This window comes from Syngnathus typhle, linkage group LG21 (genome assembly GCF_033458585.1).
Source record: "Syngnathus typhle isolate RoL2023-S1 ecotype Sweden linkage group LG21, RoL_Styp_1.0, whole genome shotgun sequence".
In the NCBI taxonomy this organism is placed as follows: Eukaryota; Metazoa; Chordata; class Actinopteri; order Syngnathiformes; family Syngnathidae; genus Syngnathus; species Syngnathus typhle.
The window spans coordinates 8,458,326-8,482,843 of NC_083758.1; the positions used below are offsets into that span (position 1 = coordinate 8,458,326).

At 55.9% G+C, this 24,518-nt stretch overlaps 5 protein-coding genes and 1 long non-coding RNA gene across 7 annotated transcripts; 4 read left to right on the forward strand and 2 right to left on the reverse strand.

Annotated features, from left to right (window-relative positions):
• Positions 1-131: 131 nt before the first annotated feature.
• Positions 132-3,878, forward strand: cct2 (chaperonin containing TCP1, subunit 2 (beta)). The gene is made up of 16 exons (XM_061268263.1): positions 132-272; positions 919-993; positions 1,079-1,144; positions 1,227-1,338; positions 1,416-1,492; positions 1,610-1,722; positions 1,822-2,024; positions 2,083-2,183; positions 2,257-2,384; positions 2,499-2,602; positions 2,667-2,786; positions 2,887-3,015; positions 3,084-3,187; positions 3,264-3,363; positions 3,435-3,576; positions 3,659-3,878. Exons 1-16 carry the CDS (start codon positions 270-272, stop codon positions 3,687-3,689), a joined length of 1,608 nt encoding a protein of 535 aa, XP_061124247.1. The 5' UTR covers positions 132-269; the 3' UTR covers positions 3,690-3,878.
• A 172-nt stretch (positions 3,879-4,050) lies between these two features.
• nots (nothepsin) lies at positions 4,051-6,047 on the forward strand. The gene is made up of 9 exons (XM_061268267.1): positions 4,051-4,155; positions 4,220-4,400; positions 4,510-4,627; positions 4,738-4,856; positions 4,926-5,125; positions 5,207-5,335; positions 5,410-5,554; positions 5,667-5,765; positions 5,828-6,047. The coding sequence occupies exons 1-9, from the start codon at positions 4,091-4,093 to the stop codon at positions 5,996-5,998; spliced, it is 1,227 nt and encodes a 408-aa protein (XP_061124251.1). The 5' UTR covers positions 4,051-4,090; the 3' UTR covers positions 5,999-6,047.
• A 2,064-nt stretch (positions 6,048-8,111) lies between these two features.
• On the reverse strand, positions 8,112-10,530 carry LOC133145293 (uncharacterized). Its single transcript, XR_009710880.1, has 2 exons — positions 10,197-10,530; positions 8,112-8,381 (listed from the first exon to the last, which is right to left on the reverse strand). It is a non-coding gene; the product is annotated as an uncharacterized LOC133145293 (long non-coding RNA).
• Positions 10,531-10,549: 19 nt separating this feature from the next.
• On the forward strand, positions 10,550-20,607 carry shank3b (SH3 and multiple ankyrin repeat domains 3b). 2 transcript variants are annotated; one of them, XM_061268613.1, is made up of 27 exons: positions 10,550-10,691; positions 12,030-12,201; positions 12,329-12,368; positions 12,437-12,532; positions 12,616-12,687; positions 12,776-12,884; positions 12,963-13,114; positions 13,198-13,327; positions 13,443-13,480; positions 13,593-13,709; positions 13,796-13,873; positions 13,943-14,009; positions 14,094-14,307; positions 14,376-14,557; positions 14,621-14,734; positions 14,810-14,885; positions 14,954-15,036; positions 15,116-15,240; positions 15,305-15,437; positions 15,506-15,586; positions 15,837-15,967; positions 16,038-16,131; positions 16,208-16,750; positions 16,869-17,153; positions 17,256-18,363; positions 18,472-18,498; positions 18,707-20,607. In XM_061268613.1, exons 2-27 carry the CDS (start codon positions 12,065-12,067, stop codon positions 19,293-19,295), a joined length of 4,821 nt encoding a protein of 1,606 aa, XP_061124597.1. In that variant the 5' UTR covers positions 10,550-10,691; positions 12,030-12,064; the 3' UTR covers positions 19,296-20,607. The 2 variants fall into 2 exon arrangements, with proteins under 2 accessions (XP_061124597.1, XP_061124596.1); XM_061268612.1 differs by having other exon boundaries at positions 12,329-12,532.
• Positions 20,608-20,702: 95 nt separating this feature from the next.
• Positions 20,703-23,230, forward strand: tymp (thymidine phosphorylase). The gene is made up of 10 exons (XM_061268614.1): positions 20,703-20,804; positions 21,034-21,163; positions 21,302-21,504; positions 21,564-21,662; positions 21,740-21,869; positions 21,930-22,048; positions 22,120-22,282; positions 22,366-22,593; positions 22,661-22,801; positions 22,870-23,230. Exons 2-10 carry the CDS (start codon positions 21,046-21,048, stop codon positions 23,010-23,012), a joined length of 1,344 nt encoding a protein of 447 aa, XP_061124598.1. The 5' UTR covers positions 20,703-20,804; positions 21,034-21,045; the 3' UTR covers positions 23,013-23,230.
• Positions 23,231-23,327: 97 nt separating this feature from the next.
• lsm8 (LSM8 homolog, U6 small nuclear RNA associated) lies at positions 23,328-24,300 on the reverse strand. Its single transcript, XM_061268616.1, has 4 exons — positions 24,099-24,300; positions 23,794-23,834; positions 23,593-23,720; positions 23,328-23,523 (listed from the first exon to the last, which is right to left on the reverse strand). The coding sequence occupies exons 1-4, from the start codon at positions 24,127-24,129 to the stop codon at positions 23,433-23,435; spliced, it is 291 nt and encodes a 96-aa protein (XP_061124600.1). The 5' UTR covers positions 24,130-24,300; the 3' UTR covers positions 23,328-23,432.
• Positions 24,301-24,518: the final 218 nt, after the last annotated feature.

Here is a 24,518-nt window from a genome sequence, read left to right on the forward strand (position 1 = left end):
CCGCCCATTTTCTCATTGGTTAAATAAGAAAATAAATCAACAATTATAAATGTTCATGTCAACTTGTTTATTTTGTTATAATTCTTTTTTGTTAGTAGATGAATCGACTTGGCGGTTATTTAATGAGTCGTTTTTGGAAGATTTAATTATTCCACTTCGTGTCCAGTAGAGGACAGCAAAGCGCAGCGCACTGTCTAATCTGCAGTGGAGGAAAAGACGAAGAAGTCGTTCATCCCTTTTTCCTCTGTCCACCCTAAAACGCAGACATCATGGTGAGTTTCGATTTTTTTATTCTCTTTTTTTAACTTTAAAAAGACCAATATAACCAAAGGCAGAATTTCCGTTGAAGTCAAGCATACTGAGGGGCACCTTTGGAAGATGACATCGCGCCTTGCCTCTGTTAGCTTTCCGTTAGCCAGTGATGCTAACCGGCGAGCACATGGGCGTATCAGTACGCTAGTGACTAAGATGATGCTAACTACCGGTAGCTCTTCGCCGCGATTACAGTTTTACATTTCAATGTCCGTTGACTTTGTTATTAATTGGAATAAGATAAAGTGTTTTTGTGCATTTTCTTTTTAGCTTTCATAGCTCTTTAGCCGCCTCGGCTAAAGCTAGTCGTTTTGCCTTTGTGGCTGTCAGTCAGAGCCTCATTGAGGGATATTTATTATTATTAGTAGTAGTAAAATATCAGATATTTTATCAGATTTACTTTGGTTACTTCACTGTTATGGAATGTGAAGTTTTACGTTCTACGTTTTGTCATTTTATTATCTTTTCTCGAAGCTTCTCTCGGGTGCGGCGTTCAGGGGTGCTCGGATTTATTGGCTTTTGAGCGTTTTGTATTTTCTTTTTAGATTATATTGTTAAGCGAATTATTGCAAGCAATCATCAATTTGCATGATGTTTTTTCCGCAGGCTTCCCTTTCGATGGCCCCGGTTAACATCTTCAAACAAGGAGCTGATGAAGAGAAAGCCGAAACTGCGCGTCTGGTGCGTGTATTTGTGCTTTATCTCTAAATTGGGGGGGGGGAACGGTCAATGTTAAGCTCTCAACGATTTGAACTTGTCCCTGCAGTCGTCATTTGTGGGGGCCATTGCCATTGGCGATCTGGTGAAAAGCACCCTGGGACCCAAAGGCATGGTGAGTTCATTTGGTTTTCTTCATGTCATGCTAAATGCCATTGATGAACATAAACTCGTCTCATGTGCATTATGTTTTTCAGGACAAGATCCTGCTGGGCGGCGGCAAAGGCGGCTCGGTGACGGTGACCAATGACGGCGCCACCATCCTCAAGGCCATCGGCGTTGACAACCCTGCCGCCAAAGTTCTGGTTGGTGAGTTAAAACACCTGGCGAGGGTCTCGTGTGGACATCTACGGGGAGGTTATGGACTTTTATGTGTACGTACGCAGACATGTCAAAGGTTCAAGACGATGAAGTCGGCGACGGGACCACGTCTGTCACCGTTCTGGCGGCCGAGCTTCTCCGGGTAAGAACCTGTCCAGTTTTAGTCTGAGGCCACGTTTTATTGTGCATAAGGTGGAATACAGAATTTCGGATGTACACTTCCTACACCGGTGTAACACACTTCCTCTTTGACTGACAGGAGGCGGAGCTTCTGATCGCCAAGAAGATCCACCCGCAGACGATAATCTCTGGGTGGAGGAAGGCCACGCAGGTAGCCAGAGATGCCTTGAGGGAGGCGGCCGTGGACCACAGGTGCTCTGCTCCTATTGGCTCTTGAAATTATTACCGGGCGTGGCTATTCAGCATATCTCACCTCCGAATATTGCTTTGTTTTTTTTTGTATTTCCGTAGCAACGACACAGCCCGTTTCCAAGAGGACCTCCTGAACATTGCGCGCACCACGCTGTCCTCCAAGCTGCTGACCCACCACAAGGATCACTTTGCCCAGCTGGCCGTAGACGCCGTCTTGAGGCTGAAGGGCTCCGGCAACCTGGAGGCCATCCACGTCATCAAGAAGCTCGGCGGCAGCCTCACCGATTCCTACCTGGACGAAGGTGAACGAGCGCACCCGAAGGCGCCAAAGCTGATACTGACACCGCTTTGTTTGTTCAGGCTTCCTGCTGGACAAGAAGATCGGCGTGAACCAACCCAAGAGGGTGGAAAACGCCAACATCCTCATCGCCAACACGGGCATGGATACGGACAAGATCAAGGTGGGTGACGGACGGCGTTAAAGAAGATGAAGAGAAAGGGCCGAGACGACCTGGCCGATTCTCGTCCCTGCAGATCTTTGGCTCGAGGGTCCGCGTGGACTCCACGGCCAAGGTGGCTGAGATCGAGCTGGCCGAGAAGGAGAAGATGAAGGAGAAGGTGGAGCGCATCCTCAAGCACGGGATCAATTGCTTCATCAACAGGTCACTCAGCGAGCCATCCTCGCTACTCCCGTTTGTTTGTGGGGGAAATCCGAATCCGATGGACATCACGGGTTGACCATATACAGAAATGTCATGTGTGCGTTGACTCGGCAGGCAGCTGATCTACAACTACCCCGAGCAGCTCTTTGCTCAGGCCGGCGTCATGGCCATCGAGCACGCCGACTTTGCCGGCGTGGAGCGCCTGGCCCTCGTCACTGGTACGCGACCTCGCTGCGATATCATCGTTTGAGCCCGATCTTGAAAAGTGCGCGTGCGCCGTAGGCGGCGAGATCACGTCGACGTTCGAGCATCCCGAGCTGGTGCGGCTGGGCCACTGCAAACTCATCGAGGAGGTGATGATCGGCGAGGACATGCTCATCCACTTCTCGGGCGTCGCCATGGGTACGCACGTGAAAGGCCCAGTTGTTGTTTTTTTCATAATTGAATGGACTAGTGCAAAAGGAAATCGGGCAATTCCACCGACTAAAGCCGAGTTGTGCAGGTGAAGCGTGCACCATCGTGCTGCGAGGAGCCACTCAGCAGATTCTGGACGAGGCGGAACGCTCGCTGCACGACGCCCTGTGCGTGCTGGCGCAGACTGTCAAGGAGCCGCGCACCGTCTACGGAGGAGGTAAAAAAAAAAAAAGTCCTCCCTGGCATGAAAAAAGAATAAATGCCGTTGCGCTATTGTGTGTTGAGGCTGCTCCGAGATGCTGATGGCCAAGGTGGTGAGCGATTTGGCCAACAAGACGCCGGGCAAGGAAGCGGTCGCCATGGACTCCTTTGGCAAGGCTTTGAGGATGGTACAAAAAACTCCAAGAGGCTCGCTAAATCGATGAACGGAAAGGTGATTGATTTAGTGAATGCTTTCCTTCTCAGCTGCCCACCATCATCGCAGACAATGCCGGCTACGACAGCGCCGACCTGGTGGCCCAACTGCGCGCGGCGCACCAGGACAACAAGACCACCTTTGGTTTGAGTGAGTGGACGCACCAGAGCGCTTAAGGTGGAGGAAGTTCCCCCGACTGAGCACTTTTGGTTTGCCCGTAGACATGTGGGAGGGCACGGTGGGCGACATGGCGGCTCTGGGCGTGACCGAGTCCTTCCAGGTGAAGCGTCAGGTGCTGCTGAGCGCCTCCGAGGCGGCCGAGATGATCCTGAGGGTGGACAACATCATCAAGGCGGCGCCCAGGTCAGTCACGCGCATAAGTGGACACCGGACGGATGCCTGAATGGACTCGCTGACGCCACGTCCGTGTCTTGTTTGATTGCAGGAAGAGAGTTCCTGACCACCATCCGTGTTAGATGAAGACCGCCATCTTTATTTATCGGTGTACTTCCAAAAAATAAAAAAAAATCCTTCTGTAGTGGGAGCACTTTTTGGCAGGCTAGCGTTAGCTGCTACTGCTGGTGTTAGCCATTGATCCGCGACGCATCGTTTTGAATGGTTTTCTTTGGTTTTGTTGACGCAAATAAAAACGAAGGTTACAACAAGTCGCGATCAGCGTCATTCTTATAATTTTTCATTTCCCCAATTTTATAAAAGGCAGCAGAAATGTTGTTCTTTTCCCGCTGAAACAATCCCAAATGTCAGCGAGTCAACACAAACGCTCCCGCGTATTGATCGGGACCCCCTCCAACGTTGCCTGATAAGCCGGCGCACGTCTGTCGCTCGCCATTGTGCAGCGGACGCCGCCGTGGACACCATGGACGCCCTGAAGGTGCTGCTGCTTTTCCTCCTGGGCGCCTCCACCGGTCTGGCTCTCTTAAGGTAACAAAACGTAGACTATGACATCTCGCCGGGTATGAAGGACCTCCGTTCCGACATCGGGCAGGGTTCCTCTACAACGGGGGCGCTCCATTCGCTCGCAGCTGCGCGCCGACGGCGTGCTGTGGGACTTCCTGCGCGAGCACCATCCCGACGCCTTCAGTCGGCGCTACGCCCATTGCTACCCCGCCGGGACGCCTTCGCTGCGCCTGGGACGCACCAGCCAGAAGCTCTTCAACTTCATGGACGTAAGAGCGAGCTGGTGCAATCTGTTTCCATATTAAGGACAAATATTGTCTATGAGTGATGATGTCATTCTTAATTGTGCAAGCTTTTTTTATTTTTCTTTCCAATCAGGCTCAGTACTTTGGTCAGATCAGCCTCGGGTCTCCCGAACAGAACTTTTCTGTGATTTTTGACACCGGCTCAGCGGACCTCTGGGTGCCGTCGTCGTACTGCGTCAGCCAGGCCTGTGGTAACACGCACACACGTCACGGCTTGACCCGCGTGTGTATCTCTGAAGTGTCAGAGCGCTTTGACCGTGTGAGATGATAAGAGGTCAGTAACCTGCGTGCGCCTTTGCAGCGGTGCACAAACGTTTCCGAGCGTTCGAGTCTTCCTCGTACAGCCACGATGGCCGAAGCTTCGGCATCCATTACGGATCGGGTCATCTGCTCGGGGTCATGGCCAGAGACACGCTCAAGGTCGACGCCGGTCGTCTCCCGCCGTCTCGCGGACCGAGAGATAAATATCCCGCCCGTGTGTCTGCACAGATGGGCAATATGAGCGTGCCGAGCCAGGAGTTTGGCGAGTCGGTGTACGAGCCGGGCTCCACTTTCGTGGTGGCGCGCTTCGATGGCGTGCTGGGGATGGCCTACCCCCGCTTGGCCGAAATCCTGGGGAACCCCGTCTTCGACAACCTGATGACGCATAACAACATGGACCAGCCCGTCTTTTCCTTCTACCTCACCAGGTCAAATTCTGTCTTAATTCTGCGGACGGGCCGTTGACCCCCGCCCCCGACAACTGACGGAAACGGTCGCTGGTGTCACAGGCAGTCGGGTAGCTCTCGAGACGTGGACGGCCAACTCCTGCTGGGCGGCACGGACGAGGCTTTGTACGACGGACCCATCACGTGGCTTCCCGTCACCACCAAAGCATACTGGCAGATTCTTATGGACGGGTGTGATGCTCTCTCACTAACGACTTCCTCGTGGTTCGTTACGAGAGCTTGCTGTGCCCGTGTGTGTGTTTCAGTGTTTCTGTCCAAGGCTTGAAGTCGTTGTGTCCTCGCGGCTGCGAGGCCATTGTGGACACGGGCACCTCCCTCATCGCCGGCCCCACCAATCAAATCCTCACCCTGCAGCAGCTCATCGGGGCCACGCCCACCAGCATCGGCGAGGTCGGTGCGGCTGTCAGTGTGTTTGCCAGTGTGGATGTGATGTCTCCATCCAGCCATCTGTGACCTCATCTCAGCTCACCCCACCGTTTATGTTTTTGCGCCCGATTGTCAGTTCTTCATCGACTGCGCCAGGTTGTCGAGCTTGCCTCACGTGACGTTCGTTTTGGGCGGAAAGGAGTTCACGCTGACGGCCGAAGACTACGTCAGGAAGGTGAGGAAGGAGCGACCGAGCGCTTGGGCCCCGTCACTCTTATCCTCCTTTGCCGCCGTCAGGAGATGCTGGAGGACAGAGAGCTGTGCCTGAGCGGCTTCCAGGGCATTGACATCATTTCGCCTCAGGGGCCGCTGTGGATCCTTGGAGACGTCTTCCTCACCAAGTTCTACAGCATCTTCGATAGAGGGAACGACCGCGTGGGCTTGGCCCCCGCTCGCCATCCTGCTTAGGTTGTTGCTAACGCTCTGACTGGCACCAATAAAGGCTGACATTCCCCAAGGCTTTCAATTGTTTGAGTGAAAGAGAAATGTGTGAGAGCAATTTGTGTGAAAGGGGTTTTATGTGTGAGAGTGTTGCAGTTTCATCATTAATGGATAAGGTAGACGTCATTATTTTTTCATTTATTTTCAGTTTTTTGACTTTTAAGCAGAGTGAGACGTCTTTCCAAGGGCCAGAAACAGGACGGAGTGATGCACTTAGCGATCGTTTGGAGTTTCCAACTATCTCTGGTCAGTTTTGCCGCGCTCATTCCTCCACTTCCGGATGCCTCGTCGATTGACGTCAGACTGCGGTGGTTTTCGCGGCAAACTCAAGTGCACGGTCCCCTTCGTTCGTTGACAAATCAACCGGAAGCGTCTAAAATCTCTCCAAAACAGACGTATACAAATTTGGTTGTGAGTAACCTGACTATTACTTGTTGTGTTTGTACGTTGACTACAACCAGAGTACCAGTTAGCTTGTTGCTAAGACAACTAGCATCTTTAGCATTAGCGACACCTGCTAGCTTGTTAGCTACCTCGCTGTTAATCACCCGTCTGGCGTCATCACGTCTTGCGTTACATTGATAAGCTTTACACTTGATAATGTTTCCAAATGTTATAAAAAGAAGTTGTACAATCTTTTATGATACTGTATGGACCAAATGTATGTAAGTTTACATTTTTCTTGGGACCTTCTGAAATCGACACTAATGTGGGTGGTGGCACAATATTGATTGATGTGTGCACGTGGTCAGTGGGGACATGCAGTCCAACGTGGAGATCAAGGCCAAAGTCAGCCAGCCGCTGGAGTTTGCCAAGATGGCGTCCCAGCTCAGCCAATCGGAAGGCAGCGTCATCAGGCAGCACGACACCTTCTTTCACAGCCGCCGAGGACGACTCAAACTGCGAGACTTCACGGTCCGTCCGTCGCCGTCGCTCTGAAGGAGACGCGTCAACGAGCGTCTCATGTGCTGCTTTCCGTTAAGGACGGCTCGGGTCAGCTGATCTTCTACGAGCGTCCCGACACAGACGGACCCAAACTGTCCCGGTACTCCATCAGCCCCACCTCGGACCCGCCCGGCCTCAGGGTACAAAGACTTTTTCCGTGTGTGTTTCCGCGCTCCGTGCGCGTTGATGCCTCGCGTTTGTGCCCAGGCTGTGCTGTCCGACGCCCTTGGCGTGAAAGGGGAAGTGCGTAAGGAGCGGCGTCTCTACGTGATCGGTCAAACGCGGGTGCACCTGGACTCAGTGGAGGGCTTGGGACACTACATGGAACTGGAGGTCTCATCCACTAGATTTGTAGTTCTGAAAAATGAAATACTCGTGCCTCTAACTTGTCTGCAGGTGGTGATGCGTCCGGCCCAGACGCTGGAGGACGGCCAACAGGTGCGCTTTTTTTTAAAATCTAAACCGGCGTGTTGGGGGTCTGCTCGTCATGGCTCGTCTTTTTGTGGTGGCAGGTCGCTGAGGGTCTGATGGAGCAGTTGGGCGTGACTAAGGAGAGTCTGGTGACGGGGGCCTACGTGGACCTGCTGCTGGAGGGACGCACGGACACGTAAATTTTCGACTGTGTTCAGTTGACAGCTGCTTCATGAAGGCATTTTGCTAAGTCATTGGTGAGTTTGTTATAATGAAATAAATTGTTCTGAAAATGAGCCGAATGTGCTTTGTTGTCACTCACTCTGACGGACAACTTGTTTCGGCAAGACTTTGTTCCTACTCGTATCATTAATATAATGATAACTGACAAATTACAAAGACTTTGGGGTTCCGTGTGATAACTTTGACATGGTTGTCATGGCAACTGGCTCAACTGGGGAAAAGAGGATGTGGACTATCGAAAACATCCAGCAGAGGGCGCTGTAACACAGCGGCTGCAAGACGCCGGTGAGTATCTTGTTTTATTTTTACAGCGAAAGCATTTTGGATAAAGTACAACAATATTTTTTTTATTTCTTTTTTTTTTTTAGAAATTGATCAAATACATCCTTGGAAGGATCCTGACCACGGCAGCCATGTTGCTCCAGGCAAGTCAAATGTTAAGTTGATTTTCCTTTTATTGAGTGGACAATATACTAAAACACACGCACAGTGTTTTTATTGTGTTTACTTGAGCGAAGATTGAGTCATATTATTTTTGTCAAAGTGACAACGCGGCCTCTCATCTCAAGGCACCATTGTACTTTGGTAGTAGCGGCACAGGAGTCATTTCAAATGGAGTATTTGATCTCCCATCATGCACCAGGTGAGCTGTGATAGGCCGGAGAGGGCTTCCCCCCTCCCTTGCTGTTCCGGTGCATCGTCGTCATGGCAACGGGGCCGCTCCTCCACACCCACGCCGATCACCCCGATTCTGTGGAAGCCAGCGAGCGAGGGGAAGGAAAAAAAAAAAGAGAGAGAGGTGTGTTTTCAGTCCCACGCATTGGAGTGGGAGATAACGTGCGCATGCCCGTGTGTGTGTGTGTGAGTGTGTGTGTGTGTGTTTGTGTGAGTGAGTGAGTGAGTGAGAGTGTGTGCGTGGGCTGAAGCGACCAGCCTTCCACTCATTCCTCCTTCTTCCTCTCTCCTCTTCATCTTCTCGTCTCCAGATCCTCCTCCTCCATCATCCTCCTCCTCCTCTTCTTTTTTTTTTCCCCCCCTCTATCAGTCATCAGGATGGAGAAGAAGTCGCTGGTCTGCTGGGTGAGTCTCCCGCCGCTCACCAGCCTTTGCGCGAGTGCCATCATGTCGGCGTCATGAGAGCTGCTAGTTTGAGTCTGCAACTTTTTTTCGGGCGAGGGTCTCCTTGCTTTCCTTGTCTCCTTCACTTGTCTCTGGTGGGCGTGGCCTGCCATCATTAGGGTCGAGCTGGCGTCAGGTAAGATGATTGTCAACGGGGGGAGTTTCTTCAAGTGGACCTCTCCAATTGCACTTTAGTGAGGGGACAGCTTTTCTGTAAATGCGCTGCCCCCTGCTGCTTTGGAGGCCTCTGTCTTCCTCTTGGCTTGTGTCCTTTCCTAGCGCCTCACTCCCACCATTGCTCCTCTGCCTCTGAATTTACTTGAACACCTCATTTCGCCACCTCCTCAATTTCATTTGTCACCTGCCTGCTTCTTGGAGTCCTCCTTCCCCGTTTTCTTCACCTCCTGTCCTTTTGGTTCCTTTGCTCCCTCCCTCCCTCCCTCCCTCCTATTTTTCTCTTGGCTCCTCATCTCCATTGTCACCTCCTTGTCCTTTGACTCTCCTTCCTCCTCCTTTCCCAGTGACCTCATTTGCTCCTATTCTTCCATTTTGCTTGTTCCTACTTTCCTCCCGCATCTGCTTGCTTTTCTTGACTTCTCCTCTTCCCTTGCCTCCTCCCCCATCCTTCCCTTGACTCCTCTTCACTTCTTTTCCCTGACTCCTCACATCTCCATGGACTTCCTCACCGCCTCCTTTGCCAACTCTCGGTTTCCTCGCCTCCTCTTCATACTTCCTCTCGTTGCTGGCATGATTTAATTCTGTTCTCCTTTCTGGTTGCCTTGTCTTCTTAGCCCTGACTTTTTTTTTTTTTTTTCCCCCCCTCCCTACTTTTCCTTTTTTTCCAGCATCCCCTCATCATCTTGTGCCTGCGCGCGTGTGTTACATAAGTGCGGCAGTGAGTGTGTAGGCCGCGTTCTATCTAAGAGCTGATCTGCTGCTCATGCTAGGAGGCAAAAAAGACCACTTCAAGCAGGAAGTGTCTCTCCTTGGCACATCACGCGGTTGTCACGGTAACGTGGCAGTCTTCAGAGACAATTGAACGTCTCGTGTCCGCCGGGGTTTTTTTTGCGAGAACAAGCGTCCGCGCTTGAGCCGCTAGCCATGTGAGAAACTTGACAAGATTGTGTGAGGGAGGGAGGGAGGGAGAGAACATTGGGTCTCATCAGCTCCTGCCATTGGTTGCCATGGTAATGGGCAAGGGGAGCTACATTTCCAGCACGCGCACGGAGATGCCACCGCGAGCCCGTCGGGTCGGGATCAGCATCGGGACGGCGTGTCTTTAAAGTTCTGCTTGAAGTTCAACTTTGATTTGGCGCGACATCCAGACGTGAATGTGGATCGCATCTGCATCGGGATCTTCTCTTCCAACTTCCTAAACGTCGCACCGTCTAGCATGTCATGGTCCAAACGTGCGTGCGCGTCTTATCAGAGCGTTCCAGCTCCTCACCTTTTCCTTCCTGACGTCCGTTCCGTCGCCCACACACGCAGGAAACAGGAAGTGTGGCTCACAGGGAGGAAGTTGTTGTGATCTTTGCCGAGTCCTGAGATTCATTTAGCTTGTTCGTGTAGCATCGTCATGTTTTTCTCCCACAATGGTTGAATGCTAAAAAGGTGACATTTTGTGACTTTGAACTCACGGCAAGTTAGCATTTAGCTACCAACTTCAGCATCCCAAACTGTATGACTGCTTGTGTCTCAAAATGGCCTCCACCAACCCACTGCTTTTGTCCCACCCCCACATCCTGGCGCCCGCCTCCCCCCATCTTCCTCTCCAGGATGGGCCGACCAGCTCCCACAATAGCGTCTGAAAGTCTCCGCGCCCGCCGCCGTCCACCTGAGGCCTCCCGACCGCATCCCGGACCTCGCAAGCCGATCGAAAGCCTGAAGCGGGCTTGGGATCAGATCGCTCTTCTGAAAAGTTTGATGGGAGTTCTGCCAAAAGGTAGGTAGACTCTGCGGCCTCTTGGTCCCAACGAGCTTCACTATTTTTCACCTCGTCGTGGTCAAAGAAGAGTTTGAGTGTCGGATCGCTGACGTCCGAGCCCGCGGTTGTTCTGCCAGCGGGATGACATCACACGCGAGAGCTCGCTCTCTCTCGGGCCGCTGCTGATTATTCACTCGAGGAGCGTCGTCGGCCTTGTACGCGAGCGACAATGCGAGAAAAGTCGTCCGCCTGGCTCCTCATCACTTATTCAAGAGTCTGACTCAAGTGTTGTCAGCGGCCCAAAATAAAGCACTCGCACCTGGAGAGTCGGAGGACGCCTCACTTCCTGTCTGCTCCGGCGGGGCGTGGGGGGGGGGCTCCCAAAACATTTAGAAAATCCTCCAAATTCTATCGCCAAATAAACAGGACCACAAATGAATGTCCCCCAAAGTGCAATGCTAACAAATGAGTTTTTTGTTAATGCAACCAATAACGGATGACAAATGATCGGATGGAGCCCCAAGGTACCATTCGTAAGAGTCATACTTCCCCCTACGGAAAGTAAGCGCCACGTTGTCTGGCGGAGCAGCTGCGAGCTTTGCTCCCCCCCCAAATCCCTCCGCAAACACATGGCCAGGGCCAACGGCGCGCGCCCACCCGCCCGCCCGCCGTTTGACGATGTCCCAGATGTGTCAGAGGCGGACGGAAAAAGAGCCCGAGTCAGCAGGTAGGATGTAGTTTTCGCCACGGCAAACTGGGAAAATTTGTTCGGCCGCGTTGCCATAGCAACAGCGAGCATGTCGACCGCGTGCGCGCGAGCGAGCGCACCGAGAGTGACACAGTGAGGTTAGCACAGGATTCCCTGCCATTGCAGTTGCCATGACAACACGCCACTCGCGCCCTCGCCGATTCGCCGGCGGGCGGGTGGGCGGCCGTTCGTTCAATTTGGGGCTCTATCAAGTGACTGCTCGGGGTGGTCTTCGTTAACGGCGAGTGGAGTGGCGGGAAGTCCAGAAGTGCTGTCCGAGTGACGGACGCGGCGATGCCGTCGCGTGACCAACTATCCTCGGAAACGATCCGACCCTGGATCCTTCTCGCGACTCCCTTTCCTTGGAGTTGAAAAACAGGAAGTGATGTCACATCCCACAGCCATTCTTAGCCACGCAGAAGGCGGTGGCCCGACGAGGCCGAGCGACGTGACCAAAACACTCAACTTGAAAGTTCACGTTGGCCTGTGAATTAGCATTAGCGACCAAAGCTAGCAAATATTAATATCTGCGCCCGGTGAGTGATGTGTGTGGCGGCGGAGGCGTGTCTTAGCTGCGGTGTGACCCGGAGCCACTTCCTGTCTTCCAGCCACATGCCTCTGAGTCCGGCCGCTGACACCAAACATGATCGCCCACGCCAACAGGCGGTTACTAACGGCAACGCGACAGGCTCTCCCGTCGCCCGGGACGACGACGCGGAGGACGCGCCCTCTGGAAACAGCATCGTGGTCCGCATCGGCATCCCGGACCTGCAGCAGACGGTAACACACACACACACACACACGTGCTGGCTAGCCGGACAGACCAGGAGGACGCGGCGGCGGTGGCGGCGGCGAGGCCAAGGTGAGCAAGTGAGGCTTCTAACATTTGCGTGTGTGCGTCTCTCAGAAGTGTTTGCGGCTGGACCCAGAGTTACCCGTTTGGACCAGTAAGCAGAGGGTTCTGGTCACCTTGACTCAGTCTCTGTCGGATGTTTTGAACTATGGTCTCTTCCAGCCGGCGTTCAACGGCCGAGCTGGCAAGTTTCTTGACGAGGAGCGACTTTTGAAAGAGTACCCTCTCCCCCCCATCACGCCCATTCCGTACCTCGAGGTGCGCAGCCCCAACGAAGGAGCCGACCCACCCACCGTTGCGCTAACGTTGACCCCCTGCGGGCTTCCCGTCTTGTCTTGCAGTTTCGTTACAAACGCAGAATTTACACGCAGACTTACGTAGACGACAAGCAGCTGGCCAAGCTGCACACCAAAGTAGGCCCGAGAATTTCGCAGCGGCACCACGCTCGAGCCCGAACCCCGCGCTGACCCACGCGCGCCTTTGTCCGTCCGTCCGTCTCAGGCCAACCTGAAGCGATTCATGGAACACGTCCACCAGAAGAACGTGGAGAAGGTTTCCAAATGGCTGGAAAAAGGCCTCGATCCAAACTTCCACGACTCCGACAGCGGCGGTGTGTAAAGGTCGCCTCCCGAATTGTCCACCACGTGGACGAACGCCCGACGTAAACGGCCGCCACGTCTGGTCGCAGAGTGTCCTCTGACGCTGGCCGTCCAGTTGGAGGAGAGCTGCGAGCTGATCAAAGTTCTCCGCAGCGGCGGCGCTCACCTGGACTTCCGCACCAGGGACGGAATCACCGCTCTGCATCGGGCCGTCATGTGCCGAAACAGCGCCGCGCTCACCGTGAGGACGTTGCGCAACGCCGCCGCCGCCGCCGCCGCCGCCGGCCCGCCTTGGCGCGTGACACCTTTTGCGCTACTTTGCAGACGCTGCTGGACTTGGGAGCGTCTCCGGACTACAAGGACAGCAGGGGTCTGACTCCCCTGTATCATTCCGCCATGGTGGGCGGCGCCCCCTACTGCTGCGAGCTGCTACTTCAGGACCACGCCATACTAGGTACTCCAAATGTCAACTTTGAAGCCTTGCGCAAATATTTCCTCGAAACTCGGCCGATCGGTGTCGGGCCCGAGAAAAGACTTTTGGTTTTGATGAAAGGTTGTCATGGTTACAGGCATGACCGATGAGAACGGATGGCAGGAAATCCACCAGGTGACGAGCGCTCGCTCGCTCGCACGCACGCACGCACCCACGCACACACACGTGCGCTCAATCACGGCGCCAATTATATGTACAGATTTAGTAATGGTGCGTGCGTGTTTAGGCGTGTCGCCACGGCAACGTGCAGCACTTGGAGCACCTGCTGTTCTACGGGGCTGACATGAGCTCCCAGAATGCATCGGGAAATACCGCGCTGCACCTCTGCGCTCTCTACAATCAGGTAGGAGGCTACCGGGGCGCCCTCTAGCGGGCAACATTTGAAACGCAACTCCGAAACCTTTGACACGGTGTCCCCCCCGCCCGCAGGACAGTTGCGCTCGAGTGTTGCTTTTCCGAGGAGCCAACAAGGACATCAAGAACTACAACAACCAGACCGCCTTTCAGGTCAGATGAGTGGAAAACCCACAGCAGCAGTGGTTTGAGTTTCCTCTCAAGGAACGTATGTCTGCGTAGGTCGCCATCATCGCCGGCAATTTCGACTTGGCCGAAATCATCAAGATCCACAAAACTTCGGACGTTGGTGAGCGGCGCACAGATACTCGACTCGTCCGTTGAGCGCAAATGGAATTCGGAGCGCTGAGACTGTGCACGCGCTTGCCGCCAGTTCCCTTCCGAGAGTCTCCGTCGTACACCAAGCGGCGCCGGCTGGGAGCCCTCCGGTCCCCGGCAGGAAACGGTCTGTCGTCGCCGCGCTCCCTCATTCGCTCGGTCAGCGACAACGCCCTGGAAAGCCCCGCCTCCTCCCCCGGACCCTCCCTGCAAAGCTTGGAAGCGCACCTGGACACGCACTCGTTACGGCGACACGCGCGCCGCCTCAGGTGAGGGAGGGAGGGGGCCGACCAATTAGGATTCGATCCGAAATATCGCATTTTCTTGTCGTGTCCAGCCCGAGCGGTCACGCGGAGAGCAGCCCGCCGCCGCCGCCGTCGTCGCCGCCGGCCCTCACGCCGCAGCTGAGGAAGAAGCGGCTGTACAGCGCCGTGCCGGGACGCACCTTCATCGCCACGCGCTCCCACGTGCCCCAGGGGTCCGGAGAGATCCAGCTGCACCGCGGCGAGCGGGTGAAAGGTCAGCAAAGTGTGTGACGAGGCCCTCCTCGCCATCCTCGCCGTTCTCGTTTTGCATCCGCAGTTCTGTCCATCGGCGAAGGCGGATACTGGGAAGGGAACGTGAAAGGAAGAACGGGCTGGTTTCCCGCTGACTGCGTCGAAGAAGTTCAGATGAGGCACTACGACGCCAGGCTGGGTAAATGCTTCTGGCACGTCGACAGAGCCGTGTTTGTGCCGCCGCGTTGTTTTCAAAAGGGCCCACGCGTTTCAGAGACGAGGGAGGACCGCACCAAGCGACTTTTCAGACACTACACGGTGGGCTCGTACGACAACTACACCTCGTACAGGTGAAGAGTCGCCGAGCGACAACGGCGCTTTTCGCGTCCGGCTCACGGCTCCACGGCGTGCTTTTCAGCGACTACGTGATCGAGGAGAAGATGGCCGTGCTGCAGAAGAGAGAGAGCGAGGGATTCGGCTTCGTCCTGCGGGGAGCCAAAGGTGGGTGGGCGGGCCGCCCGTTTCGGGGCTACGGCGGCGAGCTCCTCGCATCACCCGGCACGTTTTGTGTCGTCGCCAGCCGAGACCCCCATCGAGGAGTTCGCCCCCACGCCGGCGTTCCCCGCCCTGCAGTACCTGGAGTCCGTGGACCAAGGCGGCGTGGCCTGGAGAGCCGGCCTCCGTACCGGAGACTTCCTCATCGAGGTTCGCTGGCGACGTCTATTGAGGCGGGCGCAAATGAGCAAAATGAAAACGGAACGCTGCGCAGGTGAACGGCGCCGACGTGGTCAAGGTCGGCCATCGCCAGGTGGTGGCGCTCATCCGACAGGGCGGCAGCCGCCTGCTCATGAAGGTCGTGTCCGTTTCCCGCAAGTCCGACACCAACCTGGTCCGAAAGAAAGGTTTGCTTTCCCCGCGCGGAGACCGGTCCTGTTCATTTCCAACCAGTTGCTCTTTTTTTCTCTCCTAGCCCCTCCGCCTCCCAAGCGAGCCCCCAGTACCTCGTTGACTCTGCGGTCCAAGTCCATGACCGCTGACCTGGAGGAGATAGGTAAGCCATGCACGTACGCACAAACACACACAAAGTTAATACGAAATTGTTGACTTTTTCCAACCCACGTGCAGCCCGGAGGAGGCGCTTTGGTGAGTCGTTATCGTCAAGGTCACGTTGTGTGTCGGTCAAAGTTCTTCTGTTTGTGCGTGTGGAAATAATTCCACTGGTGCGCTTTTGCGAAGGCCGTTCTTTCTCCACGCGGCCGCCATGTTGCCGTCCCAAAAAGTCACTGTTGTACGTCCTGCAGAGAAACTGGACGAGATGTTGGCGGGGAACGCGCAGGAAGTGGTCCTGCGCGCGCGGCCCGCCGATGACTTCAGAGCGGCCACGGTGAAGCAGAGGCCCACCAGCCGGAGAATCACTCAAGCCGAGATTAACGTAAGGTTCGCCCCGGAGCCCGTCTCAGCCAATGCGCCTTTGGATTGATTGTGCGGGGCGGGGCGTGCAGTCGTTGTTTGAGCGGCAGGGTCTGGTCCCGCCCTCCGCCCCGGAGAAGAGCACCATGGCGCTGCCCCGAGGAATGTCCAGAACCAAAAGTTTTGGTGAGACCTTTTGAGTCCCAGGAGGAGGTGGTCAGGAAAGGCAATTGACTTGTCACCGCCGTTCCCCTCCGTACAGGCGCTCCCGAGGACGACCGCATCTCCGCTCTGATCCACGAAAGTCGCTTCCCTCGCAGCTCCTCTCTGAGCGACAGCTTCATCCCGCCGCCTCCCCAGACGGCGCCGCCCCCGCCGCCCTCGCCGCTCTTCCTCCTGGACTCGGGGCCTCCGCCTTCCTTCCTCCCCCCTCCTCCCCCCGCCCGGGGCGAGGGCCTGAGCCGGTCCAGCTTCAAACCGGGAGCCGAGCCCAGGCTGCAGGAGCTCTCGGACGCTCCGTCCAGGAGCCACGCCGAGCGTCAGAGGAAGGCGCGCTCCATGATCATCCTGCAGGACACGCCGCCTCCGCTGCAGCCGGACATGGCCGCCGGCGCCATGCACGTGTCCTCCTCGCACACTTCCACGCTGTCTCTCCACGCCGTCGCCCTGGGACACTCGCCGCTGTCACGCCGTCGAGGGCGACCCGTTGAAAATCCTTACGCCAACGTGGGACAGCAGGCCCCCCCGGCCAAGCCTCAGAGGAGGAAGTCACCTCTGCTCAAACAACTTCCGGTGGAGGAGCAAGGTAGGTGCGCCAGTCTCGAGATCAAGTCCAGATCCGGAGAGAAGATAAAAGCCGATTGGCGTCCGGGGTGGTTTGTCGTCGCGAGTGACGCTCGCGCGTTCCTCCATCTTGTGCGCAGGCCTCAAAGAGCAAGACGCCAAGTCGGAGGGCAACGCACCGGGCAGCCCCAGCAGGGCCGAGCTGTACCAGCAGCAGGTTCTGTCGGAGCGCGCTCGCATCCACGGCCGCCGCTCCTCCCTCTTCCTCTCGGTCGAGGGCGCCATCTCCGACAACCAGCCGCCCCCTCTCTTGACCCAGAGTCACTCCATGGACGACCTGGGCGAGCTGCCGCCTCCGGCGCCCGTCCTCACGCCCTCGCCGACCCCGCACACCTTCCTCCACCCGCTTACCGGCAAGCCTCTGGGTAAGAACCCCGTCGATGAATGTCATGAGTGAGTCCGCCGACGCGTGTCCCTCTACCTCCCTCACTCCCTCCCTCCCTCCCTCCCTCCTCCTCCCTCCCTAGATCCCTCGTCGCCGCTCGCCCTGGCTCTGGCCGCACGAGAACGAGCGCTCACGGCCCGCACGCCGAGCCCCGAGCCGCGCCCCAAGCACGCCTCGGCCTCGGGCACCCCGATCCCCACCCCGGCCGCCAGCCCCGAGGGCCGGCATAAGCGGACCCCGGTCCCCACCCCGCAGAGCAGCCCCGAGCCCCGCTCCAAGCGCGCCACCCCGCAGACCAGCCCTGAGCAGCGAAGCAAGCGCACCACCCCTCAGAGCAGCCCCGAGCTTCGCCACAAGCGCGTAACTCCGCCCCTCTTCCAAGACGGACAGGCGGAGCGTCCCGAGGCGGAGGGCGGAGTGACCTCGCCGGCGGGGCCCACCCCCGAGCGCTGGAGACCCGTCCCCCTGGCCAACCTGGCCCACGAGAGCCACTCGGCTGCCGTGGACAGGCGTCGGAGCCTGACCGTAGGCAGCTCGGAGGAAGAAGGCGGCGCCTATACGGTGACCCTCCCGCCGGCGTTGTTGTCCTCCAGCGACGAGGAGACGAGGGAGGAGCTACGTCGGATCGGGCTGGTGACGCCGCCCCCCGGTTTCGCCGCCCCGCTGTCCCCGCTGGCCGTAAGCCCGCGCCGCGGCGGCGAGGGCGACACGGGCGACAACGGGGAGGAACATCGCGACGGCTCGCTGCCTCCCTCCATCACCTTGGCCTCGCCGCCCGCCCCGCCCTCCCCCTCCTCGCCGCCCGCCGGCGGCCACCCCTCCTCGGCCCTCAAACCGCGCCTGCGCTCGCCCGTCGGCCGCGGCCGCTCGGCTCTCAGGGACCCTCTGCTCAAGCAGTCGTCCGACAGCGAGCTGCTCCCGTCCTCGCCCGCCTCTCCGGCCGCCGGCCGCCAGCCGCGCTACCTCTTCCAGCGCCGCTCCAAGTTGTGGGGGGGCGGCGAAGAGGAGGGCCGGCCCGCCGCGCTGGGCGCACAAGGAGGCTCCGCCTCGGCCCTGGAGCTGAGCGGCAGGGCCGAGTCGGGCCTGGACCTCGCCAATAGGCTCCACCTCCTCAACAAAGATAGCCACTCCCTGGGGGAGGAGCCCAGCCCCCTCGACCCTGGTCGCAGGTCGCCCGTAGGTGGGGCCAGGTACGTTACCTATGTTGCGGCGTGTGTGTGGGCGTGCGTGCGTGCGTGTGCGTGTACACCTTTGACACCTAGCAGAATCCAGGTTGAGTGTGGTTTGTGTTTTTGCAGATGTGTGGAGAGGGGAGAGAGCAAATCGTAGGTTTTTATCTCTGGTAAACACTTCTTGTTTTCGCTTGGCGACGCTAACATCTGCTAACCGCTAGCTATGCCCACGAAGGCCAGCCAATCCTCACAAAGCTAACTGACTGTGACAAACCATGGCAAAGCTCTTTCTCTTCCTGCTGCCGCTGTCTGACTTTTTGCAAAAGTCCCCGCCCCCTAATGGTGTCGTGTGATTGGGCAGGTTGTTCTCCAGCCTGGGCGAGCTGCACACCATCTCCCAGCGAGGATACGGCGCCACCTACACGGTGCGTCCGGGCAGCCGCTACCCCGTCACCCGCCGCAGCCCTTCCCCGTCGCCCTCCCCCTCGGATCGGCCGCCGGGCTCCTCGCCCTCGCCCTGCTCGGAGCGCCCGGACCTGAGCTCGGGCCGCGGTCTGACCATCCTCAAGTCGTCCAGCCTCAGCCTACCGTCGGAACCCAAGGAGGTGCGCTTCGTCATGCGCAGCGCCAGCGCCCGAACCCGTTCCCGCTCGCCTTCGCCTTCCCCGCACGCCTCGCCGTGCCCGTCGCCCGTCCTCAGCGGGCCCCTGCTGGCGCTGCGACCCTGGAGGCAGCGCCCGCTCAGCTTGTGGAACAAGTACGACGTGGGCGACTGGCTGGAGAGCGTGGGGCTGGCCGAGCACCGCCAGCGCTTCCAGGAGCACGAGATCGAAGGCTCGCACCTTCCCGCCCTCACCAAGGACGACTACGTGGAGCTGGGCGTCACGCGGCTGGGCCACCGCATCAACATCGAGCGGGCCCTCAGGCAACTCTTGGACTCCGCCACTTGACTGCCGCCGCCGCCGCCATAGGTCTCCTCTCGCTTTTTTTGTCAACTCAGCTCTTTGATCGCCGCCATCCACAGACTTGACGGCTGTGACGGAAAGAACCGGCACAATCGTCGAGTCGTCGATCATCTCAGCCATGGACTTTATGAAAAGATGGTCAACGGGTAAGTCCCAAATCAACTCGTCCTCCCGATGGATGCTATGCTAACGTGTTAGCTCGCTGTGCGGGCGATCAAAGAGCTGATTTGACCCCCCCCCCCCCCTTCCCTCCAATGATTATTCTAATTCCTGAAGTATTATAGTCTTGATTTTGAATATTCCTCCATATAATGAGCTCTATGCACGCTGCACTTTGGCGTCGGGTGTCAGATGGCGGGCGCCGCGTTAAAGTCCCTGTAAAGCAAAAAGAAATTCAATACATTGGAAAAAAAAAAAAAAAGAAAGATGGCAGATGACGGCTAAATCGAGTCCTCAACTGCGCATACCATCCTTTTTTTTTCTTCTCCCCCTTTTCCTAAACGTGGGAATTTGCTGGACGGGGTTTTTAAACGGCAAACGGGCCAGCGCCCGACCGCCTAAGGTTGCGTAAGGTTCATTATCCTCGTCGGGATTTGACGAGCAAGCGTGTGCCAGTGTTGACTTTTCTTCTACTTTGACTTTTGATTTGACAATGCGGCCGTCCGTCACCGTGGCGACGTGGCGCTGGAGTTCTTGATGACGTGTCAATGTGTGCGTGCGTGTTGATTGGACATGGTGCTACAGTACATGTTGGAAGCCATCTGCACAGGAAGTAACTTCATCATCCTTAAGCCAATTGCAGCAAATCAATCTGGTCCACCTTTTTTCTTGAAGGCTTCTCAAAGCGATCGATCACAATTTGATGTTATCAATTCCTTTCACCCAAGCGCCTATCATGACAATATGAGTGGATTGGCCATACCCCCCCCCCTCGCTTGTGCAGTATTGATCAGCTTTTCGCATTATTTTGAAGACGTCGCTAAGGTGAGCTACATTTGTTGGCGCTTTGCAAATTCCCACCGGGGCGGACACACACGTTTGTTTGTTCGTTTGGCAAACATCGGGCCCGTGTAGACTCCAGATAGAAAATGTAGCCAAATAGTTACTCCTCCTGTCAGTCATCAATAAGCAATAGGTGGCGATCGAGTCCTCATGTATCATCAATTGATTGATTGAGCCATTATTGGAAGGCTTTGATGTTTCTTTGTGCGCTTTTCTTTTTTCCCCACATACACACACACACACACACACCAAACATGTTGTCATGTTTCTATTAAAGGCTCATTTACAACCTCAAGCCTCATTCGAGTCAATTAGAAAAGACAAACGTGATTGAACTTGAAGCGGGCGCGGAGCCGTGGGCCTCGACCACGCCCCTCGGCTCCCATTGGCCGACGGACTGACAAGCCTTCGGTGAGGAGGTTGGGATTTGGCGCGCCGCTCACAAATCGTCATAGTCGCTCAGCTGTCAAGGGGGAAAGTTGTCATTCTCAGGTGAGCGCTGATTCTTCTTTCGGGTCATTTCTGCCTGCTCCGCTTCGGCCCGGGATCACAACTGCAAAGTTGTTGACATGTTCGTGGTCGGCGTGTGCTGGAATATTGTATTGATGGGATCAAACGGGCGGCCAAACTTCTTTGCCCAGATGAACAAAGTAGAATTAATTAGAAAACTATGAATACAAATACAATGGACATGCTTGTTTTGACAACTATTCTATGTCAGCGCCAGGCGACCATGTTGTCCATTCCAGAGCTGATCAAGAAGAAGCGGGACGGCGCCAAACTGAGTGAAGGCGACATCAAGGCCTTTGTGGAGGCGCTGACCGGCGGCGGCATCCAGGACTGCCAGACAGGTGACGTGCAATGTCATTTGCGTTCTTTGGCTGCCGTTCCACGTTCAATTGCAACTCTTTGAAGCAATTAGCTTGCGCCCCCTGTTGGCCGGGAGGGAGCAATTCAGGCTTAGGGCAGTATCTATGATGTTCCTTCAGGCGCCATGTTGATGGCCATCTGGCAGCGGGGCATGGACGCGCGAGAGACGGCCACGCTGACCAAGGAGATGATGCTGTCGGGGGAAGTGATGTCATGGCCCAGGGAGTGGGCGGGGCTTCTGGTGGACAAGCACTCCACGGGCGGCGTGGGCGACAAAGTCAGCCTGGTGCTGGCGCCCGCGCTCGCCGCCTGCGGTTGCAAGGTGACCATTCGTAGCGCTTTGCAGGCAAGGCAAATTCCCAAACCGTGCCGTCCGCCCAGGTACCCATGATCAGTGGGCGGGGCCTGGCCCACACAGGAGGAACGCTGGACAAACTGGAGTCCATTCCCGGATTTAGCATCCACCAGTCGGCACAGCAGGTACCGCGATTGAATTCTTAACCATTTTGGAACGATGTCATATTGGCGTTCCATTTGCCATTTTGGATGTTTGCCAGGTGCGAGGCATCCTAAGCAGCGTGGGCTGCTGCATCGTGGGCCAGACGGAGACGCTGGTTCCCGCCGACCGCATCCTCTATGCCACGCGCGACATCACCGGCACCGTGGACAGCCTGCCGCTCATCACAGGTAGCGCCCCCCGCAGGCACCGAAGCGCGTCCGCAATAACCCGCCTCGTCTCCCGGCCAGCCTCCATCATCTCCAAGAAAGGCGCCGAGTCGCTGACGGCGCTGGTTCTGGACGTCAAGTTCGGCCGGGCGGCGCTCTTCAAAGACCTGCGCGACGCCAAGGAGCTGGCGCGGCTCCTGGTCAGGCTCCCGGCCGGCTTCCATTCCATTTGATCTCAGGTACGGGTATCTTCAGCGCCGTACTGTTGCAGGTGAACGCGGGCAACGATCTGGGCATGCGCACGGGCGCCGTGCTGAGCCGCATGGACGGCGTGATCGGTCGCAGCGTGGGAAACGTCCTGGAAGTCATCGAGGCTCTGGACGTGCTCAAGACGGGCGGACGACAAGACCTCATGGAGCTCGTCGCCACGCTCGGTAAACACGCACTGGCGGGGCGGAGGGGAGTGGGACGACTCGTCTCCCTGGCTGGCTAACCGTCCTGTCCCGTGGGCTCTCAGGCGGCCTCTTGCTGGCCATGACGGGTCTGGCGGCCGACCAATCGGAAGGCAGACGCAAGATCTCCCAGGCCGTGAGCGGCGGTGCCGCTCTGCTCAAGTTCCAGGCCATGATGGAGGCTCAAGGCGTCGCCAAGGAGACAGCCAGGGCTCTTTGCTCCGCCCACACAGATTACTTCACCATTCTAAGGAAAGCTAAGCACCAACTGGACTTGACCGTCAGCCATGATGGTAGAAACGCTTTTGCCAAAATGAATTGATCCATTTTTCGGTCTTAATTTTATTGATGGTGTTGCAGGTGTGCTGATGGACGTGGACGGTCTGGTTTTAGCGGAAGTGGTACATAAGTTGGGGGCGGGGCGTTCCAAGGCCGGACAGCCTGTCAATCACAGTGTGGGGGCGGAGCTACTGCTCTCCCTCGGCCAGAAAATTACCAAAGGTGGGCTTTTTTTTTCAATTGCATTTGCTGACTCATGACAGACTCCATTTATGATTAACCCCCCCAAGGCACTCCCTGGCTGCGAGTCCACTACGAGGAGCCGGCACCCAGTCCAGATCAGATCGAGCGACTGCAGCGCGCTCTCGTCCTGGGATCGGTCGCCGATTGGAAAAAGCCAAATTTGGTGCAAGAAGTGATGCTTCCGGTTTGATCGGTGCCCCCTTCCTTGCCTGCTCTCATCTAAAAATCATGAAAAATATGCAATTAATTGTAGTATATATGTAAAACTAATTTTTATATGGTCTTACTAAATTAAGTTATTAATTCATCAACTTACCAATAAAATAGAAGTCATCTTTATAGATATGAACTGTCCAAAAATGTTTCATGTTGGCAGAAAATATTGACAATAAATTGTATCAAATGCGACTATAGTTGTGAATTTAATAAGGAATTTCCAAAAGATAAATATAAAGCTTCTGATGACCTAGTTCTGAAGCAATTGGCCCTCCAAATCATTTGCGTCTTGTCCAAAATTCACAAACTTTATTAAAGCACTGAGAGCATAAAAGGTCATGGAAGAGAACATGAAGTCCATCAAAAATCGAAGAAAAACAACACGTCGGAGGTGTCAGTGGACCACCGAGTTGAGCGGCTCGGCCCGGATGTTGCCCAGGTCCAGCGTGGAGTCGGTCTCCTCGTCGATCTCGCCGATCACGGCCCTGCCCAAAAGTAACAGGGTGAGCACGTGGCTCCGCGTGCGCCCACGTGCCTTAACAACGCTGACGTACACGTTGTCTCCCCGCACGATGTAAAGTCCCAGAACCACTTGCTCCACGCCCTGACCCGAGCTGAACACGCGCTCGTGGCTCTCGTCCAGGATCAGGTTGATGGTCTGGTCGAAGCCCTTCAGCGTGCCCTAAACCAGACGTCGTGACGTTAATGGTGTCGTGTTCAAGCGTCCTGGTGGGTTGGAGCTGCTTTGCACTCACCACAATCATTCTGCCGTCTGACGTCACGATGGCCACCGTACCTGAGGGGCGAAACACACGTCATCAATTGACTTGACCTGGACGCACAAGGAAGAAGATGATGATGATGATGATGGCGTTGAGGCTGCGTGATGACGCCAGGTGTGACAAAAGCACGTTGTACCGGGAAAGCTTCTCAATGCTACGTTTCGACAGATGAAAAGATTTAGCTGCTCGTCATAAGCGCAACCATTTATGAAAAAGGCGCGACATGCTGTCAGTAGATGAAAAGGAGCATGCTAGCTGGTTAGCTCGTGCTAGCGTACGGTTAATGTAGCTTTCCAGCGCAGTAGACATGCTTCTGCTTCTTCTGCTGCTGCCAGCGGCCGCCTCGCCCAAGAAAAGTCGTTGGACTTCTTGAAAGAAAGGCCACAAAAAAAACGTGGAGCAAAACAATCGAACCACGGTGAAATTGCAGGACCAACAATTGAAACCGGTGAGTACGTCATATCCTCTTCCGCCACACGCGCAAGAGACGAGTGAACGACTCGTTCAAAAGAACAAATCTTTTGAGTGAACGTCAACGGGAGGCTTTCCCATACTGACCAGCAGAGGGCGACATACGGTACACTTTTGCGATCTTATGGTCAAATTGAGGGAATCCAGAACGAATATTCGCGTCGTTGTATTTTTGGTTCTCGCAATATAGTCTTTTTTTGTTTTAGAATAAAAACAATAGAATTGAA

Coding starts and splice junctions, on each gene's coding strand:
- cct2 (XM_061268263.1), top strand. Junction 1,339..1,415: donor TGCCGCCAAAGTTCTGGTTG/GTGAGTTAAAAC, acceptor GTACGTACGCAG/ACATGTCAAAGGTTCAAGAC. Junction 3,577..3,658: donor ATCATCAAGGCGGCGCCCAG/GTCAGTCACGCG, acceptor GTTTGATTGCAG/GAAGAGAGTTCCTGACCACC.
- nots (XM_061268267.1), top strand. CDS start 4,091: ATGGACGCCCTGAAGGTGCTGCTGCTTTTCCTCCTGGGCGCCTCCACC. Junction 4,628..4,737: donor CTGCGTCAGCCAGGCCTGTG/GTAACACGCACA, acceptor GCGCCTTTGCAG/CGGTGCACAAACGTTTCCGA. Junction 5,126..5,206: donor TTTTCCTTCTACCTCACCAG/GTCAAATTCTGT, acceptor CTGGTGTCACAG/GCAGTCGGGTAGCTCTCGAG.
- shank3b (XM_061268612.1), top strand. CDS start 12,034: ATGCCTCTGAGTCCGGCCGCTGACACCAAACATGATCGCCCACGCCAA. Junction 12,533..12,615: donor CGCCCATTCCGTACCTCGAG/GTGCGCAGCCCC, acceptor CTTGTCTTGCAG/TTTCGTTACAAACGCAGAAT. Junction 13,710..13,795: donor TCTGCGCTCTCTACAATCAG/GTAGGAGGCTAC, acceptor CCCCGCCCGCAG/GACAGTTGCGCTCGAGTGTT.
- tymp (XM_061268614.1), top strand. CDS start 21,046: ATGTTGTCCATTCCAGAGCTGATCAAGAAGAAGCGGGACGGCGCCAAA. Junction 21,870..21,929: donor CAGCCTGCCGCTCATCACAG/GTAGCGCCCCCC, acceptor TCTCCCGGCCAG/CCTCCATCATCTCCAAGAAA. Junction 22,283..22,365: donor GGAGCTCGTCGCCACGCTCG/GTAAACACGCAC, acceptor GTGGGCTCTCAG/GCGGCCTCTTGCTGGCCATG.
- lsm8 (XM_061268616.1), bottom strand. CDS start 24,129: ATGTCTACTGCGCTGGAAAGCTACATTAACC. Junction 23,721..23,793: donor CAGACGGCAGAATGATTGTG/GTGAGTGCAAAG, acceptor CGTCTGGTTTAG/GGCACGCTGAAGGGCTTCGA. Junction 23,524..23,592: donor ATCGTGCGGGGAGACAACGT/GTACGTCAGCGT, acceptor ACTTTTGGGCAG/GGCCGTGATCGGCGAGATCG.